Source organism: Suricata suricatta, chromosome 5 (genome assembly GCF_006229205.1).
Source record: "Suricata suricatta isolate VVHF042 chromosome 5, meerkat_22Aug2017_6uvM2_HiC, whole genome shotgun sequence".
In the NCBI taxonomy this organism is placed as follows: Eukaryota; Metazoa; Chordata; class Mammalia; order Carnivora; family Herpestidae; genus Suricata; species Suricata suricatta.
Window position 1 is genome coordinate 129,818,048 of NC_043704.1, and position 19,156 is coordinate 129,837,203.

Sequence of the window (19,156 nt, forward strand, 5' to 3'; positions counted from 1 at the left end):
ACACCTCACTGTCTAGAAAGTACCAGAAACATACGAAGCACTAAAAATATATCTGCGAAGGAAAGAGGAGGCAGGCAGAGGGGGAGGCAGGGGTGTCATGATAGCATGCGAGGTGATTCCTACCCAGGGAGATAGGTCTCACACGTCAGGTGGCCAAAGTCAGAGCCGTCACAGTCCTCCACGCCCTTGTGCTGGTGCCCATCTCCACAGTAGGCCCGGTGACAGCCTGAGGGACACAGGGAAAAGTAGCCCTGAGAGGGGGCTGGGGTGGGACGGGCTTGCCTTAGCCTCTAAGGACTGTGTGGCCTACAGGGTCCACCCAGAGCATGTACCCTCTTAAACGGACTCCCAGAAAGCTCCAGATGCATCCAGAGACTGCCCCCCAAGAACCTCAAATCCCATACTGGAGAATAAGGAGACCCAAGCTCCAGCCCACTCCCGCTGCTTGTTAGTCGACAGAGTGAGAGCAGGCCCCTCGGCCTCTCTGGGCCCCCATGTCCCTATCTCGAAGCTGAGGCGTAGACACCCCTTCCTTCACAGGGCACGTTGGGGTTCCCATGAAGTAAGAGTCAAGAGACTGCGCACCAGGCACAAGTGATGGCCATGGTGGCCCTGTCTACAGAAAACTTCCGGGACCCTGGAAGGTGACCCTGTGTCTGCCGGGGAGCCAGAACACCACCTTCATTTTACAGGGTTCCTTCCTGCTGTTGATGTTGTCTACACCAGGGGCAGAAGGGACTCCAGGCAGAGCCGGCATGCCGTGGACTGTCATGGGAAAGGCAGCTACAGAGAGAGAGCTGGCCACTTCTCCGCCCCGACACCCATCCCTGAGCATTTACACATCCCCGGGGCCGCCTCACAGCAGGGGGTTAAAAATAGTTGGGTGAAGGGATGTTGAACCTTACTATACTCAGCAGTGCACACAGAATCTCTAAAGGGCTGAGCCGTCAGTACTGACATAGCCAATTTTCAGTTGAGGAAAGTGAGACTTGGAGCTGTGAACTGGCCTCCGTCACCGCACTCACTGATAACTTCCTCTAGGAGCAAACTGTCTTCCGTCTGGCTCCAAATCCCCTGATTTCTACCTCACCTGTTTTTGTCATGGGATTGAAAAAAAAAAAAAAGGAGAAAAGCAAACCCTCCAGTGCAGTCTCAGGAGCATCCCATCAGCCTGAAGTCTGCTTCCCCTAAAAAGGGCTTTGCCTGCCTGTCTCAGGAGCATCCCATCAGCCTGAAGTCTGCTTCCCCTAAAAAGGGCTTTGCCACTAGGGTTCCCTCTGGTAAAAGTCCTGGTGCAAATTCTTGGCTTCTCCCTTTCGTCTTTCATGGTATCATCTTTATCTTTTGATAAAGAATGTGGACTGGAACACGGGTTTTGCAAACAAGTAGGATTCAGGGAAAAGGAGGGACTGGTGGCTTCTCTGGTGGCAAGACCCTTGATACTAACCCACAATGACATGCTCGGGCCGTGAAAAGTCAACGTTCAGCCTGAATGGGAAGGGCATCCCCACAGTACCCCCTCTGGCTGCGAGATCCTCCCGACCCCCCAGAGCTGGCATGCAGCGGCTTGCCCTCCCTCGTCCAGCTGGCATTCCGGCCCTCCCCGGGGTGGGCCCCACTCACTGATGCAGCCGTCACCCACATCGTCGTTTCCGTCATCACACTCCTCCCCAGGCTGCAGAACCCCATCCCCACAGGAGCCGTGGCGGCCCACAGTGTAGTCCACAGGGTGGAAAGGGGTCACCTGGCCGAAAAAACACAGGACGGTTACCAGGGCTGACATGGCAGGTTGTTGGCACTGGGGACAGAGGCTCTGGGTCTGGATGGTGGGGGGAGTTTCCTCCTGGGTGGGAAAGGCACCCCTCTCCAGGCAGAGTGCCGCACTTGGCAGGAAGGCTGGGTCAGCCCAGGACAGCACCCTGGCAGTGTGGGGGCAGAACAGTGCCTGGAACCCTGGCTCCGAGCGGAGGTCCTCTGAGGCGGACAGGGGCAACGGAGAGCTGCTCAGAAACAGCGAAGAGGAGGCCTGGCCCTCCCACCAAGACAGACTGCAGAGAGCTCTGCGCCTGCCCCGACCCGTGGCCCTTCTTTCCTCTCATGATGCGTCCCTCTCTGGGCTGGGTATGTCCTGAGTGGCTGCCTCAGGGTACCTGGATGGGGAGCCAGCCAAGGCTGTCCTTGAAGTAGAGAGATCTTTGGTCTTTGCGGAAGGCGATGGCGTTTTGGGTGTTCAGCCTCTCGAGCTCTTCCTGGTTGTTGACCACAAAAATCTGCCGGGGGACACGCTGGTGAGGACTCCAGAAAACACTTCTACAGGGCAGGGGGAAAGCTGGAAGAGGACACGGAATCTCGGCCCTTGGGCTGGGTGGGAGGGAGGGTCTGCATATCACACGCCGGGGCTCCTCATGAAGATGTCCTGATCCCCCTCAGCCCCGTTCCTAAGGTCTGGGCTCGCAACGAGAATGTCCACGATTTAAAATTTTTAAACACTCAAGATGTTCCCGAGACTTAAAGAAAAAGGTGATGCCATCTAATCAAGTAATTCAACATCTGGAAGGGATTCTTAACAAAACTGTTATACTCAAAGGTGTTCATTACAGTTTTATTTACATTCATGAAAGGCCTGTGAGAACCCTACAAGTATCTGACAATAGGGTCCTGGTTAAATAAGTCACAGCACAGCCGCCTGACGGATGGATGATTACGCATCCATTCAAGTGACGAGGTAATGCAGGGTTACCTCAAAATAATCCAAGGGAGGGTGGCAGTAGTGAGTGGGTATAGAGGAGAAACGGGATCACCCAGGAGTTGATATATGTTGAATTTAGGTGAAGGTACATAGAGATTTATTACACTATTTGTTCTGCTTTTGCATTTACTTGAAATTTTCTACGATTTTTGTCTTTAAAAAAAAAGACAAGGAAAATACTTCAAGTTGGACCCACAACCAAATGGGACAATTTGGTTTCCGACTTTTGATTTTTCCCTTATTTTCCAATTTCCTGTAATGAGTGTGTACCAGGTATAACAGGGAGATCAGTTTTATTAAAAGGCTTTGACAAAGCTCTTGGAGGCTCAGGTGGGAGGTCCCGATGGACGGCCGCCAGATTTTCTCCCAGGAGCCTTACCACAGGAACACGCGGGGAGCTGGACCCGAACATGGGTTCCCCATAGGAGGGGTTGTTCACATTCATAGGGGGTCCACAAAGACATCTTCCGGGAGGCCCGGGAAATCCTCTGTCCCCTTTGGGTCCCATCACAAGTTGTCCTAGGAAGCAACAGAATGCTGTGTTACTAGAGCAAAGGAAACGAAAACCAAACAGCCCAGGGAGATGGGAGCAACCTTCACAACAGAAAGAAGGTCAAGGCCATCTTACAGTAGGTCTTGGGGAGAGGTTCAAAGAGACTCTTGATCCAAGATATGGAGGAAGTGATGTTTTCTGTGGGTCCCTTACTATACTGGTGTGTTATAGCACTTTCCCCAACTCTCTCTGTTCCCTTTCTCTATACCTTAGAAACTTGACATTCTACTTCCCAGACTACCTTGCATGCAAGGTATGTAATGGGAGAAAGGTAAGCATCTGAGAAAGTCTATCCTGATGAGAAAAACACATAGCTTCCTCCTTCTTCCTGTCTAGAAGACAGACACCATGTCTGGTGCTGCTGCAGCCACATTGCAACCACGAGGTATAAGAGAAACCAACATACAGGAAAGACCAGCGGATCATGGGGCATTGGGCCCTGATGCAGACACTTAGAGACTGAACTAAAGTCAGCCACTGTCCATGTCTTGGTATGAGAAAAACAATCTCTTTTTTGTTTAGACTATTATTAACAGGGACTTCCTGCTAATGAACACAATGCTGATTGATAACTTTTATTATTACTTTTCTTCATTTTATTTTGTTCTTATTTATAAGATCTTTACAAAGGAATTTCTGAAGGTAGATTTCTTTGATTCCTTCTGGAAGAAAATGGAATGTCTGAAAATGCTCTACCTACTTATTCTCCTCTAGTACTTAATCGAACATATACGATTAAGAAATGTACTCCCTGCAGTGTGGGTGACCTTCCTGGGTGGTAGTTTTCACCTAGACTTTTAAAGGTCCTAATGTCCAGGCCACACCCCAGACCAATTCCATCAAGAATGCGGAGAAGAGAACCCAGGCACCCACACTTTTAAAAGCTCTCAAGGTGATTCCAGAGTACACTAAGGTTGAGAACCGCTGGTCCAAGGAAACGGTCTTTGCACAAGCCATTTCCCTACTAGAGTGTTCTTCTCTCACACCCCCAGCCCCCAGGGGCCTCAGCTAGCTCCTGATCTGGGTTCAAACATCTTCACACTCTGGCACATTCACCTTGGGTAATTTCACAGTTCCCTATGCCTTTTCTTCACAGCACTTAACTTTGTGATTTTGTATCTTGTGAGATTATCTGATCAAGGTCAATCTCCCCCAGTGGAACATGAGCTCCACAAGGGCCAGGTTGATACCTGTTTTCATTCACAAGGGATGGATATGCAGTAGAAGCCTGATACATGGCTTGATGATGGAATGAATGAATGCAGACTGACTGGAAAGAAAAGGTCTTCAGAAAAGTCTAGAAATAGTAACTCTGGTTGGCAGAAAAGAACTAGAGGAAGAACCATCTAACGGGAGAGAGGAAAGACAGGAAACACGAAGACTGACAAAGGATGCAAGTGGGGCACCTGGGTGGCTCAGGTGGTTGAGTGTCTGACTTTGGCTCAGTCATGATCTCACGGTTCATGAGTTCTAGCCCCGCGTCAGGCTCTGTGCTGGCAGCTCAGAGCCTGGGGCCTGCTTCTGATTCTGTTTCCCTCTCTCTCTAACCCTCTCCCACTCATGCTCTCTCAAAAATGAATAAACGTTAAAAAAATTTAAGGAAAGGGTATAAGTAAGTACTCCTCCTCCTGGAAAAGTGAGGGGGAGTCTGGAGACCAGACTGGTTTCAGGTTGTATAATTTCCCAGGGCAGCCAGCAACTCAGGACACAGCTGGCAGATTCCAGGAGAGAAAGTAAAATGACCCCAGGGAGAGGTCTGGTCAGGACCTCAAGGAAGCAGCTTCAGCTGGAGAGGACTCCAGTGGGAACACCCTCCCCACAACCTCGAGCCTTCCTGAGCTGGTGGACAGATATGTCCTAGATCAGAAGAATGCCAGCATGAGGAAAAGGGAGCCTTGCCAATTGCATACCAGGTTGTGGTAGTTGCTTGGACAAGAAATAGGAACACGGTGCTGTAGGAGGAGCTCCGGTGCTGTGTTCTGATGTTTTCAGCACAGCCCAGAAAGACCCCACCAGCTCAGGAATACTCTGGGTAATAAACACCCCTAGGAAATCCGAAATGGGAATGTTCTGTAACCAAGGATGTGTGAGTGGCATCAGAGCAGGCTCCGTGACCGCAACAACTCTCAGAGAGGGTCAGGTGTTTGTCCCATTGTCCAGCCAATAAGTGGTGAGGCTGAGATTTGAATTCACATATGACTTTACACTATGCCACTCAAAAGACAAACATCCAAGAATACTGATGCCTGCAGGAAGCCGGCAGTTCCCAGGTACCACCGTGATTCACTTACACCCTGTCTGGGTACAGGAAGGACTCCCTCAGATTTATAATTTGGTTACGCCGAATCACATCCTAGAGGCGTTTTGCCCAGATTCCCTCTGCTACCTCCCAGCACTTCTCTCTCTGTAACTTGGGTGATAAACAGCTCCCCCCTCCCTCTCCCCCAGCACTGTCCTGCCCCACAACTCTGGGCACCAGAACCAGAGGTGTCCTCCAGATAGGACGACAGGATGTGGCAGGGAGCCTGCTTCCTGCCACCACTGCAGTTTCCCTGCAGCTTCCTCTCAGCTGTCAGAGGGCACCTGTTACCCCCACCTGTTTCCTGCCAGGATCCACTGAAGGGCTCAGCAGCTCGAACTTTCCCACCTCAGCCTGGTTGGTCCAGCAGGCCAGCCTGATCCAGCGTCCCCTGGAGCCAGAGGACCTGGCTCTCCACCTTTGCCCAGGCTGCCTGCTACCACCGCTGGCTGTGCAGTGGGCACAGGCCTGGCATGGGACTCTGGCGTCATCCCCAGCTCCTACTCTGCCTCAGTAGAGGCTGCATGGCTGAGTGGGAAGGGACTCAGGACCAGGAGCTCCTGATTCTGGGCCGGGCAAGGTCACAAGTCAGCTCTGTGACCTCCAGGGAAGTCTTTTCTCTGAGGTTTAGAGTTCTTTTTTATAAAGGGAGGGCTGGATAAAACAGGGGTGTTTGACCTGTGGTTCACAGAACCCAAGGGCATTCCGAGATGGATCTGGGGCAGGGGCTCTGGCCTCTGGGAAGCAGCATATAGAATCTTGGGTACAGACAGACACGTTTTCCTCCTGAGTGGGTGTGGGACTTTTTTCAGACTCCAGAGGGAGTCTCAGGAATCACTTTTGGGGCCTGTTCCCATTCTTGATAATTATCCAACTGGCCCCAGGTCCAGGTAAGTTTCCTTTTAAATTCCTCCCTCCTCTTCTTTCCCTACCCCACCACTCTCAAAAGTTTCCAAAGAGCTGGATTACTGCCCCATTTTCTTCAGCCCCTTCATTCTGGGAGGCTTCCCAGAAAGGAAGTGAGTCATAAGAAGGCACAGAAAGGGGACATGAGTCAGAAATGCACTGCATCCTGCCTGCCTGCTGTGCAATAACCCGGGTGGGACAGACTGGGAACCAGCATGGCCCGTGTCTGTAAGTGCCTGCAGTGCCCAGCCCTACCCATGCCACCTGTCAGGTGTCACGGGGATGCAAGGCTGACTTGGCCACAGACACTGCCTCAAGGACTTGCCTTCTAGAAGGTAGATGAAACGCATCTGCAGAAAACAGTTACCGGTGAAGGGCCATAGCTGAGAGGCAATATGTACTTGGGCCCAAGGGAAGGAAACCAGTCCTGTTAGGGACCAAGGACGGTCTTGCTGAAGAGAGGGCTTTGAAGGAAGAAGACGGTTTCACTGGGGAGACCGAGGATGTCCAGAATGCTATTCTAGGCCATGTGGACCCGGACAGACTGTAGGAATATGCTCCAGCTCAACAGAGAGCAGACTCAGCTGGAGGGTAAAGGCTGCAATCTGTCAGACGATGGCCTGGGGTTGGGGCTGGGGGAAATTCACACTAGGCTAACTGACAAGGAGCTGGAGAACCAAGGAGAGAAAACAGGACTATACGGATCCTGCTAAAGGGATGGGGTTGCACTCCCCGGAGCGTGACAAGACAAAACAGAGGCCATCTGAGTGGGCTGCTGAGGGGCCTAAGCCTTGCCCTTCTCACTCAACCTTGGACCCCAGGAGGGAACTGGAGTTCAAGGCAAAATAGGGCTGGCCTTTACAAGCAGATGCAAAATGAGGGCTGGCCTAATGACCTCTCTGCATCCACACCGCTCCCCACGATCCTGGCTACTCCTCAGTTTTGTGAACTGCTAAATACCTCAAGGGCCAAGAGAGTCCTTTCCAAAGAAAACTCAGGCCCCAGGCCACGCTCTCCGTCCCTGGGGCCGGCAGCACCTGATCCTGGGCCTTGAGGGGAACGCTGCCCATACCAGAAGCAAGGAAGAGGACTTCAACTGACCCTTGAACAACATGGGTTTGAACTGCGTGGGTCCACTTAGATGCAGTACTGTAAATGCAATTCCTCTTCCTTGTGACTTTCTTAATTTCTTTTCTCCAGCTTCCTTTCTTGTAAGGATATAGTGCGTGACACACATAACACACAGTCTATGTTAACCACCGTTATCAAGAAGGCTTCCAGTCAACAGCAGGCTATTAGTAGCGAAGTCTGGGGGGAGCCAGACGTTATACGTGGATTTAAAACTGTGATGGGGTTGGCGCCCCTCATCTCCACATTATTCAAGGGTCAAGTGTAGTTGGAAGGACCCCGTAGGGATTGTCAAGTCCATTCCCAGAAACAGAATGTGGGGCATGGACACATGGCTGAGGATGCATCTCCAGTCTAGTTCCCCGAACAGCACAGACATCGGGGTGGCAAGATAACTTACTGTCGTACTAACTGACATTTGTTCTTGCACTGTTTTTTCCTCTCCCGATTTCAAGGAGGTAGAAAGACTGTGCTTTCTTGTCCTTGCTGAAATAAGGTACTATGTGAATACTTTTGCCTTTCTGCCCTCTGTCCTCAGAAGAGAAAAGCTCCTGGGGTGGGTGGATCAGGAATATGAGAAGCAAGGGGCTGGGGGCTCTGGCTCCAGGGACCCGCTGTGTTTTGGGGAAAGGGTAAGGTCTCAGAAGGAACAGCTATGGGGCACTTCTTGGCAAAGTGAACCATAGGGACCAGACTTGGACACGTTCCGATACCCAAGTGTGGCACGAAGATGGCAGTCACGAGGCACCCTCGGACCACGTGGCATCAGATAGCAGGCATTTCAGAGGTGAACAGGGCAGATCAAAGGCTGGAGGAAACTTCCCTGATGTTTTTCTGCCATTAGCCCCAGGATCTTTGCCCAATTCTAGGTTTGGTAGTTGGAGGAGTGGAGAGAACCCCAGTGACACCAGAGATGGAACTTTCCTGGCATCCGTGCGGGTCTGAATCGCAGAGCCAACTTTAATTTGGTTTAACGCGTCTAAGAAATCGTGACATTTCTAGACCATCGTATTACATGGTTGTAAATATATTCCCATAGACACAGGGAGGAAAGTACAATGTATAATTTTTAAATGCCTTCATTTTGTTAAGAATGAAATTGTAATAAAAATTGTTTTGTTTCCTTTTATATAACTGAGGACTAAGAACCCTAGACAGTCTTCTGAGACCTAGCGATGCTGTGTTTATGCAGAAAACGTGCTCTGAAAGGGGCATGGGTTTAACTTATCACATTAGACAAGGTAACCAAGCAGCAGTGCATCTCCGGCCTCTTCAATGGCAAAATTTGATTTCTTTCTAGGATTTCTTTGTATATTCAGTGTAAACCAACAAGGACACTTTCACAACACTACCTAAGATAGAAAAATCTGCCACATCATCTTTACTTCTAGGATTAAGTAAGCTGCTTGGAGCCATGAAAGGCTTTTCTAGGAAAAGGGGTTAGTTGATGAAATATGTGCCTGTTGTTTTTCATTTGAAGTATAAATGACATCAACAATGTAATTATGTTTTCCTTTTTCTTTTTCTTCTCTATTTGTTCTCCCAAGTGCTACGACAGAGTCAGGATGGTGTTTATCTCTTGGGTAAAATTTGAATGAGCCAAGCTATGGAGAAGTTATAAATATATTAACAGCATCTCTGGTAGTTTCTAACTCAAAACACAAGGCAGACCTCTGCTCTGCCCTCTTTGCGGGGGCTGGCCAGGGGGCAACACGGTGGATATAGCAAAGCACTGTAGCTCTTACCTGCGGATGGGGGGCCCGGGGGGCCTGGACGGCCAGGTTGACCAGAAGGCCCAGGCTTGCCTGGTGGGCCCATTACTCCACTATCTCCCTTCTGCCCCTGACAGAGAGAAAGGCAGAGCCTGTTATAATGACATGACGTGGCAAACTTCCTTCTCCAGTTATATCTAAATCAGACACTACCTTGCACTTTGGAGCAGGAGCCAAGGGCAGGATGCAGCCCCAGAAGCCTTGACCACCAAACTCCTAAAAAGCCCAGCGCAGGGGAACCTGGCTGGCTCAGCTGGCAGAGTGGTGACTTTTGATCTCAGAGTTGTGAGTTCAAACCCCCTATTGGGCATGGAGCCTACTTTAAAAAAAAAAAAAAAAAGCTCAGAGCAAGTGACATTTGAGATTGTGATGGTTATGAGTTTGTGGACTGACTTCCCCTCAAGGGACAGAAGAGGAAATAGAGGCTCAGGAAAGAGCAGAGATTTACGTAAGGCACCTAGCATTGAGGCAGGAGACTTGGGCCTAGGCTCAGGGCTCTGCTTGCTCGTCAAGACCATTTCTATTTTACCAAAAGAACTGTGTCCATCGAATGGCTTCCCGTTGCTCTCAGGATAAAGACCTAGATCCTCATTTCACCTACAAAGGCCTGTATGGCAGGCCTTTCCAGTCTCGTTCCAACCTTTTGGGGTTTGGTCTTCAAGAGCACCATGCCTCTTTTTCCCCTCCTCTCAGCCCCAACTCCCTCTCCACTCCGCTGCTGGTTAACCCCCTCCCAGCCTTGAGCTCGCAGGGAAAAGGTCACTGCAGCACCGCCGTCCCTGTTCTGGTCAGACGAAGTTGTCCCAGTCACAGGCTCTCAACACTTGGCCCCTTTCCTTCCCGGCATTTATCCAGGTCAGAAACGCACCATTATCTGTGTGGTCCTTTCATCAATGTGTCCCCATGAGACATCAGCTCCCTGTGGACTGGAATTTGTCTTGCTCACCTCCCTTCCCCAGATTAAACGAGGGAGGAGGAAGATACTGAAAACACAAAGGGGAAGCAGTTCTGTTGAGCTGGAAGTCAAGAGACCCAGGTTTTCACATTGGCCACGAGACCCTGGGTAACTCATGTCACTGCTTTGTGCCTCAGTTTCCTCATCTGTAAAATGGGGCCAGTAAGCACACACTTCTGCAGCTTTGTTGTGAGGCTAACGAAGATCACGGAGGTGAAAAACTGCTTTGCCCAGAACCAAGGGCTAAGGAGGCCAAGCTGACAATCATAGCTGTAAGTTTGGTTTCATCTTTTTCACATGGTCAGACAAGGTCTAATTTCTTAAAGAGAGCCGTACCTGTAGCAGTAGCGGTTCTGTATAGGATGTTCTCTTTGCTGCCTCTTCTGAGAGGGTCAAGAGCAAAGGTTACCTTCTTAGGGCTGCTGTTCAGAATGACCCTAGAAACCAAGACCTAAAGATGCTTCCCCTAAACAATTTGCTAACTGTGTGCTCTTATGCTGGTCCTAAACAGGACAGTGATTGATGCATGACATCTTTGACCTGGATCTCCTTTCTACACTTGTGCCTTGGCAAGCCTGCCCATGTGATGAAACATAATCTTCCCCAAATCTGGGAAGCAGGCAGGGCTCTGCTCTCCATTCACAACAGTGACATGTGACCTGCCGCCTCAACATGGCTCTGGAGAACCTCTTGGCAGTGTCCAAGGACTTCTTAAATTCTTTTGTTTTATTTATTTATTTTTTAGGCGTTCTTAAATTCTTAATAGCAGACCCGTAGGGGCAGAGTTTATTTCCAACACCATCCTGATGGAGGGAGTTCTGAAGCCTTGGCCCACGTTGAAGTTGTCCCAGAATAGCAAAGGAGGTCACACCATCTGAATATAGCCACAGTTAAGGCATGTTTTTCTAAAAGCCACATCAGCTATGAGCACAGGAAATGCCACAGCTTGAAGGAGCTGGAAGGCACGCCTTGATTCCGACACCAGCAATAAAACTCTGTGCTTCTGTCATTTGTTCCGAACAAACCATGTCTCTGTGAGGAGGACTCACTGAGCAGCGCTTTCCAGGAAAGGCCTTCTTTATTCCTTTACTGCCATAAAACTTGGTGACCCCTCTCAAAGAAGCTGTTCTGTCTCCTTAACTGAAGGTCTGTACCACAGAGGCAAGAGCTGCCTTCCCGAGCCAGGTTAAAGGCCAGCGCTGAAGCAGGACGTGAGGAGAGGAGGGGGTGAGGGGAAGCAGGTCTCAGTGCTGAGCTCTCACGCTGGCTTGGAAGTTCGCTGGCTGGGGAATCACTCTACTTCCCTGGCCCTTGGTCTCCTTGTGCCTAGACAGAGAGATGAGGCGTTCTCTAAAATCCCATTGGCTGTGAAATTCTAATCTCCTGAAGTCCCTTCTTGATCTCTGATTCCAGGAGTTGGATGGACTTACATTAACCTCCAGGAACTCTGAGCACCGCTGGCCCGACAACACTTGGTGTATAAGACTCTATGCTAGGAAACTAATTCATGATTTAAGAAAACAAAACAAAAAACTATGAAGACGGGCTCCCAAAGCTAACAACTCAAGTCTCTGCTGACGAGACAGGCAGTGAGGGTTTGGAGCACATTCAGCTTGTTTATAACATCTTGTAGGAAGGATGAGCTCATTTCTCTGAGCTCCCACACATGGCGCTGATGTAGTTTTAGGATTGTTCCAACTGAATGATTCTCAACGGTGTCAAGAAATAGCCTTCTTGGCTGCAGCCTTCACCAGGAGAAGACAAACACCGCCCAGAAGGACACTACAAGCACAGAAGCCAATAGGCTTCTCGAACTTCAAGCATAAAACCTTCTCCTGCATGGGATCAGCTGTAAGGAAGAAAAAGATTATCTTTCCCCCCCCACTCCTTTGTCTGAGCCTAGTCTTTAGGGCACTGGTATCTGCGGCATCATTATAAAGTCATGGACATGCCAGCCATTGTCAAATTTTGAAAACCTAACTGGCATATCATGACTTCAAAAGTTATAGTGGAATTTGTATTATCTAGGTTGAAGCCTGTGTCATTCCTAAGTTTACTTGGAAAAGACGAGAATTGGCTTTACAATGTTACCATTGTTCTGAACGCCGGTTATAGATTAGAATCATATGGAGAACTTTACAAAAAAAAAAAACACCAACAACCCATGCTGAAGCCCTTTGCCAGGTCAGTTATATCAGATGCTGTAAAAAGTAAGGCCTAGGTGCTGGGGACACTAGAAGGCAAACTTGGAACTCTAACCACTGCACCTGGGGCAGAAAATCTGTATCAAATCAGCCCCCCACTGCCCCCCGCCCCACTGATTTGGATATAAGCTAAAGTCTGAGAACCATGGACCTAGCCTAAGAAAGAATGACAACCTAAGAATGGAAAAAGGTTTGTGCCCAAAGATGTTTACCTCTCAGGATTTGTGTATACTTTTGGTTAGGCCTCTCTTGTCCAAGCAGTCTACCCCTTTAGTCATTTACAAAATGATTTCCCTTCTAATTTTCTAAATTTTCCAAGTTTTCTGTGAAGATCACCTATTACGTTTATAATGGAAAAAGAGGTGAAAAGCCTACAAACGGACAACCAAAAAAGTAAAAGAATAATGCCTGTCCAGTAGAGAAAAGATGAGAAGTTTCTCTGAGGCACTCAATACCGCTCTAAAGGCAGCTAAGGCGAATGTGCCTTCATCTTTCCTCTCCCACATCGCATGGTTTGACACAGGGGCCTGCTGACCAGGGGGAATTCCGAATGAATAATTTCCCCAAGCCCTTAATAATGCCCATAGAGTGACTGACAGATCGGGGGCCGAGTAGGGAAAACCGCTCTATCATTGAGACCCAGAAGACCCTTCAACAGCAAGGAAATATGTGGATATTTGTTCCCCAAAATATTTTGTTCTCCAAAACTCCCATTTGTCTCTGGAGCACTGAGGCAAAAGGCAAGTTTTCTGAGTAACCAACAAGATCTGGCTTCCATTCCCAGTTGCTTTGGTAAAGGTAGACCTGTACTTACAACCCAAAGATCCACTCCCACTTCTGGCCTTGGACACAGTTTGAACGGAGGATTCTAGCCCATCTGCTTCAAACCTCAGTTAGCCTAGAGAAGCAGGAGCTCCTGAAAGTGGTGCTCTGTCTGCCCACCAGCCTAGTGGGTGTTGGGGACTGTAGCTGTGCTGATTTGGCTCCATCTGTCTGCATCTCTACACCACCTGCCTACATCAGGAGGGTCTGACTCAGGGGCGTGGTAAGCACTGGGATCCTTACCTGCTTGCCTCGTTTTCCTGGTCTTCCTCTGGGTCCCCTGTGTCCTGCTATCCCAGGCTCGCCCTTTGGACCCATTTCACCCTGGAAAGAAGAAAGAGAAGGAAGAGCGGACTTTGTGCCTGTGGAGCAGGCATTGCTCCCCGGGTCCAGCTGCAGACAGACTGATCACTGGTCATGAGGGCAGTGCACTTGACCATTCCAGACCTTTTCCAATCAGACAATTGGAGAGACTGGGAAAGTGATGAGGTCATGTGAAAGGTGGATCGATTTTTCAAGGAAGAGGAAGGAATAAAGATTACCCTGGGTGGCTTATTTGTTATCCAAGAGAGGCAGCTCCTGGGCAGCAGACATTTTGGTGTTCCAAATCACCATCCCAAATGGCCAACGTAGGAGATTCTTGCATTTCAGTGATATGTATGCCTGTGACACTGAGAGCTGCCATGGGAAAATGCTTTCTCTTTGAGTTACAATTTTATGTTATATTGTGTTTTGTTTTTAGCACAAATTCAAATCTATGAGTTTTTGAATGATTGGACAGAGTTCTGACAACTATCATCTTTGGAAAGTTTCTGCTCATGGCTTGAGTTCCAGCTCGCTTTCATTTGATTTAGATGAAAACTGTGGAGGAAAATGTTCCAGACATATATTCAAATGCTCAATAATCGCAAAGGGCATGCGGAGCAATACTTCTAATTGAAAAGCCCTACATTGAACGATCAGAACCAAATGCACCCATTGAAGAATTCCACAGTTTAAGGCCAACCTTTTGTAAAATCCATTTCTCCATTATAGTCTCTCTCTTTCGTCGTGTTCTTCTAGGATTCCAGGCCCACTTGCCGTTTATTTGGGTGAGGGGCCCTACAGAACGTCGTTCCTACCTCCAGTTGTCCTTCTGCAGCCCAGAGTGCACCACTAACAAGCTAACTTTAGCAACAACGACCATGGGAGTTTCTCTTAGTCAGCATCCAGTGTCCATAAAGAGCTGCCCCAGGCCCTAGAACAATAAACACCCAGTGGACTCTTCACATGGAAGTCAAAGGAGGTACAACATAATAGAAAATGCAGGAAATACTAATAAAGAGTAAGGATCAGGAATGCAGCTCTGAAATAACTGGTCACTCGGCCAGTATAACAAATTGGCCTCTACCCAAGCCATCAACATCTTGCCACATCAAGAACGGTCATGTCTTCCAGCATCTGGGCAGAGAGAGAGTGTGGGAGAACAGCCTGGATTCTCTGTGGCTATGCAGATGGATGCACCATTTTCCTTGGTTGTTTAGAGGAGGTCAGGGGGTGTTTTGTTTAGCTTGGAGAAAACAGCAGCATAAACAGTATAAGGGTTTTGTGTGTGTGTGTGTGTGTGTGTGTGTGTGTGTGTGTGTATGTGTGTGTGTCTGTGTCTTTTGTGTGGTTTTTGTTTGTTTGTTTTTGTTTTTTTAAGATTGGCAGAAGGAAGTGTGGCCCCTGTCTTCATCGACTGAAAGCAGCCAGTAAGTTCTTGATCTAATTTCTAAGACCTAATTATCATGATCATATCACCTCTGTCTTCAAACAGCCTGCCATGAAAGGGAAAGAGAACTCTAGATGGCAAGTCTAGTAAATGGGGCAGAGGCCAGCTGTCATACTTAATTCCACAGTAATTTATTATTCTTTGATGTTCACTGTTGCACTGAATGAAAACCTAGCCTAATATTTTTAAATCAAATTATTTTTTTCTCTTTTAATGTTTCCTTTAATTTGTTTACGTAATTATTTTTAGCCCAGCACTCCACCTACAGAATAGCAGGAGCAGTTTTCTGACAGCTTAAGGCAGTGATAAATAATAATAAATTAACAGCAGATGACTGAAATTATTTAAACATGCTCTACTAACAGCCGGCCAGATAAAAATTGTTTTTTCAAATTTGGAAAGGAAAACTTTAAGATCAATTTGAAAAACAATTAGAATTCTAAGAAAGCATGCATTTGCATGTTTGAAGAACACTACGCTTTGAGGCTCAGGTGGAAATGACAGTCTCCCAGGCCAGTGCCTTTCAGCATGAGGAACCCCCATTACAAGTTACTCCGTTAGATAAAGTTGTTCTCAGGGGTCACTGATGCACGTTCTCTTTATCCCAACACCTCCTCTCACCACCCCTCTTTCTTCCCTAGACTGTGACCCTAACTAAGCAAAAGGTTCCAGAAATCTCTTAGTCAATTGCCACTTCCACAATTTGTCATATCTGCACACCGCTCTACTGTTACTTGCTGGATATTTTTTGAAGTCCATTGAATGAACTCCTATTTTTATTAAGCCTTGTTCCCAGCAAGATATCCATGAAATCTCACTAAATATTTAACTATTTAAATGAAAAAACGTAATTATCAAATGAAATTGGTTTGCTATCACCCAGTTGAAATAACTCTGGCGGTATGTACTGCCCTCAGTAGACTCAGAGATCAGGCTCAGGCTCAGGCTCAGAGACCCCCCCCCCCCCCCCCCCCCCCCCCCCCCCCCCCCCCCCCCCCCCCCCCCCCCCCCCCCCCCCCCCCCCCCCCCCCCCCCGGCTAGGTTGAGGGTCTTCAGCGAAGGCCTTGGGCCAGAGAGGCCTGGACTTTGCACTGGGGCCCTCGACCCCTGCAGCTCAGATCTGATCCAACTGTCTGCCGCTTTCTGCTTCTGAACATTACCGTGGCCCTCTAAGAGGCCAGAAATGCATAGAAAGGCCTCTCCACCCAGATGGGGCACCCTTTTCCTCCCATTGAACTGGAAGCAGGGGGTCTCAGACCATGCTGTCACCCTCTCACCAATGTGCACAGCAGCCAAACCCCCTTCCAAACCTTTCCTGGCGAAAACCACTTTCCCTTACTGATGGACAGAGGCAGAGCACCTTCGGTGGTGCTTAGAAGGTCCAATTTGTTACTGAGGCCTATTTTTACTACTTTTAAGTACTTACTTTCTGCCCCAACATTCCAGGAAATCCCGGGAAGCCCTGCGGAGAGAGCAACACACAGAGTGACTGCCTCTGAGACAGTGCTTGAAAGGACTGTGGAAGAGTGTGGTCCGCGAGCGCTGTCAGGCAGTCAGTTGGACAGCCCACAGGATGCGAGTGGGCAGGGGCTGCCATTTCCTCTGTAGTTTATCATTCCATGCAAATGCCATTACCTTTTCTCCTTTGGGACCCAAGTCACCCCTTTCACCTTTGGATCCCTAGGAGGAAACCACAGGAGAGAGTCAGCTAACACCCTGGGGTAAAACTAGAGTATGTCAACATGAAAGCTCCCTAAGCCAACACACTCGTTTACAGGCAAAGAAGTAGGCTCAGATATCAGCTGACTTGCCCTGGGAAGTCATTTATTTGGACCACAAAGACCCTTGCATTGATGAAAGACAACTCACAGAAAAATCTGGGTCTAGGATCCGCTCTCCTGTGGGAAATTTGTCCCCAGGTTCTGGCTGGGTTTTTTTCTTTTTTGTTTGGTTTGGTTTGGTTTGGTTTCAGACAGACGAGGAGGCTGTGTGGTAGAAGCTTGGTCTACAGACAACACCTACCGTCTACCCCTCCAGGGACCCCCCCCCCGAGCAAGCTATGTTTGCCCTCCACCAGGTACAGCCTTCGCTGCTAATCCACTCCATGTGAGGGGCCTCTACCTCCCCTGGGCGCTCCTCCCTAATCCACTTGCCCTGCCTTGAGAGGCCCCTTCTGCTTTCTCAGCCCAATGGCAAAGGAAAGGGGGATACCTACGAATGGTCACGATAGGTGCTAACTTAAGAGAAAACTGGGCCCGTCTTCTGCTCATCACTGACCTCAGAGCCAATAGCCCACACCAGACTCAGGGAAGCCGTGGGAGACAAGCACTAACCTTTTCCCCTCTGGATCCAGGGTAGCCCTAAAAGAAAGCAAAAGGTGCATTTACAATTAGCCCTATGTAGCAGTTAACACAAAGATGTCCCTCAGGGTTATGTTTATACCAGGCCTAAAATAACACTGCTCTTCTTATCCCCAAAGGCCCAAAGGTTTCCATCTGCTTTGTTGTTCAGAAGCTTGTCTCTCTCTACCATTACAGGCAAGGAAAATAACAGGAAGGACATCCCTACGCCCCCCGCATCCCAGGCATGATGTCCCCAATGGGCTGGTGAGGACGAGCACTCCGGCACTGGGCATTCTGATATCCATGACATTCCCCAGGCCCAGGTCAGCAGCCCACCCAGCCCCCATCTTTGTGGACAGCAGCTGCTCCGGAGCCTTAGTGACAAGACCCAGGAGTGTCTGTCTGGACCAACATACTGACCTTGAAGCCCATTGGTCCTCTTGACCCTGGCAAGCCCATCATACCCAGGTCACCTTTTTCGCCCTGGGGGAACCAGAAGATGGGGGAAAAGACCAACAGTGACATTTACTAGAGAAACAGAAGCAGGAAAATCGTGGGCAAGATCAGGATAGAACTAGGGTCACTGGGGCTGGCTCGTGAATCTGAAGACCCCACATGCTCCCTTGCTCACTCCCAGGGGTTCAAGGCTCCATAGTTTACACTTCAGTCTGGTATTTGAGATTAAACATAAAATGAAATTGCCCAAGGCAGAGCAGATCTCCAAACTAAATGCTAAGATGCCACAAATGCTTGATCTTTTCCTAGAGTAGGTTGTGAGGGGGCGGGGAGAGAGTATAGGGGCACTGGGGCCTCACAGGACTAAGTGTCAACACCCCAAAAAACTTCACCTGTTTTGTTCTATGCACAGGGATGGCCTTTCAGTCATTTTCATATATTCTCACCCTAGGTTTGCAGCCAAGTAGAGTGAGCATCAGTCTCTGGGCATGTACTATGGAGGCAGGGGGCTAAGCTCATGGGCGGGCTCGGCTGCCCCTCAGGGTGGTTTGTGGTTGGAACTTTCAGCACCTTCTCTATACCAGGGCTAAAAAGTAGAAATATAAAATGAGCCACAAACTTAATTTGGAATGTTTTTAGAAGTTATATTAAAAGTAAAACAGGTGAAAAGTAAAAGTAGACAGGTGAAATCAGCTTTAACATATTTTAATCTGATCATTTCAACATATAATCAATTTGAAATTAGTGAGATATTTTATAATCTGCTTTTTATAATAAATATCTGAAATCTCTTATGTATTTTACATTTAAATCACAACTCAATTCAGCATTAAATTTTCATCCAAAATACTCAAACTGTATTTAGATTTCATAAAATTTACACTTGAAACAGCAGATTCACACATTCAAGTTGCTGTAAACATGCTTACATATTTTCAAATAACTGAACTGAGTAAAGGTTTTTAAATTGAAACTTACATTAAAATAAAAAAAATTCAGTTCCTCAGCTGTACCAACCACATTTTAAGGGCTCAGTGGCTACATATGGGTAATTGCTGCCATATTGGACAGCTCAGATCTATAAAGTAGAATTTTGGAAAAATATCCTCGGGACTTTTCCTAAGAGGACTGGGAACACAGTTTTCTAACCCTGTAATAAATACAGCTAGTGAGTGAATCAGAGCAGATAGTGAAATTCACCTGCCCATCCCTGATTT

The 19,156-nt window shown here is 48.3% G+C and overlaps 1 protein-coding gene across 2 annotated transcripts in view; it reads right to left on the reverse strand.

Annotated features, from left to right (window-relative positions):
- COLQ (collagen like tail subunit of asymmetric acetylcholinesterase) overlaps positions 1-19,156 on the reverse strand; it is a 77,551-nt gene that overhangs the window by 9,054 nt on the left and 49,341 nt on the right. For both annotated transcript variants that reach the window (XM_029940323.1, XM_029940324.1), the window contains exons 7-16: positions 17,904-17,966; positions 17,475-17,501; positions 16,777-16,821; positions 16,568-16,603; positions 13,632-13,712; positions 9,381-9,477; positions 3,129-3,268; positions 2,151-2,270; positions 1,624-1,744; positions 124-226 (exon numbers count right to left, since the gene is read on the reverse strand). In XM_029940323.1, coding sequence (XP_029796183.1) covers positions 124-226; positions 1,624-1,744; positions 2,151-2,270; positions 3,129-3,268; positions 9,381-9,477; positions 13,632-13,712; positions 16,568-16,603; positions 16,777-16,821; positions 17,475-17,501; positions 17,904-17,966 — 833 coding nt within the window. The remainder of the gene's footprint in view (positions 1-123; positions 227-1,623; positions 1,745-2,150; positions 2,271-3,128; positions 3,269-9,380; positions 9,478-13,631; positions 13,713-16,567; positions 16,604-16,776; positions 16,822-17,474; positions 17,502-17,903; positions 17,967-19,156) is intronic.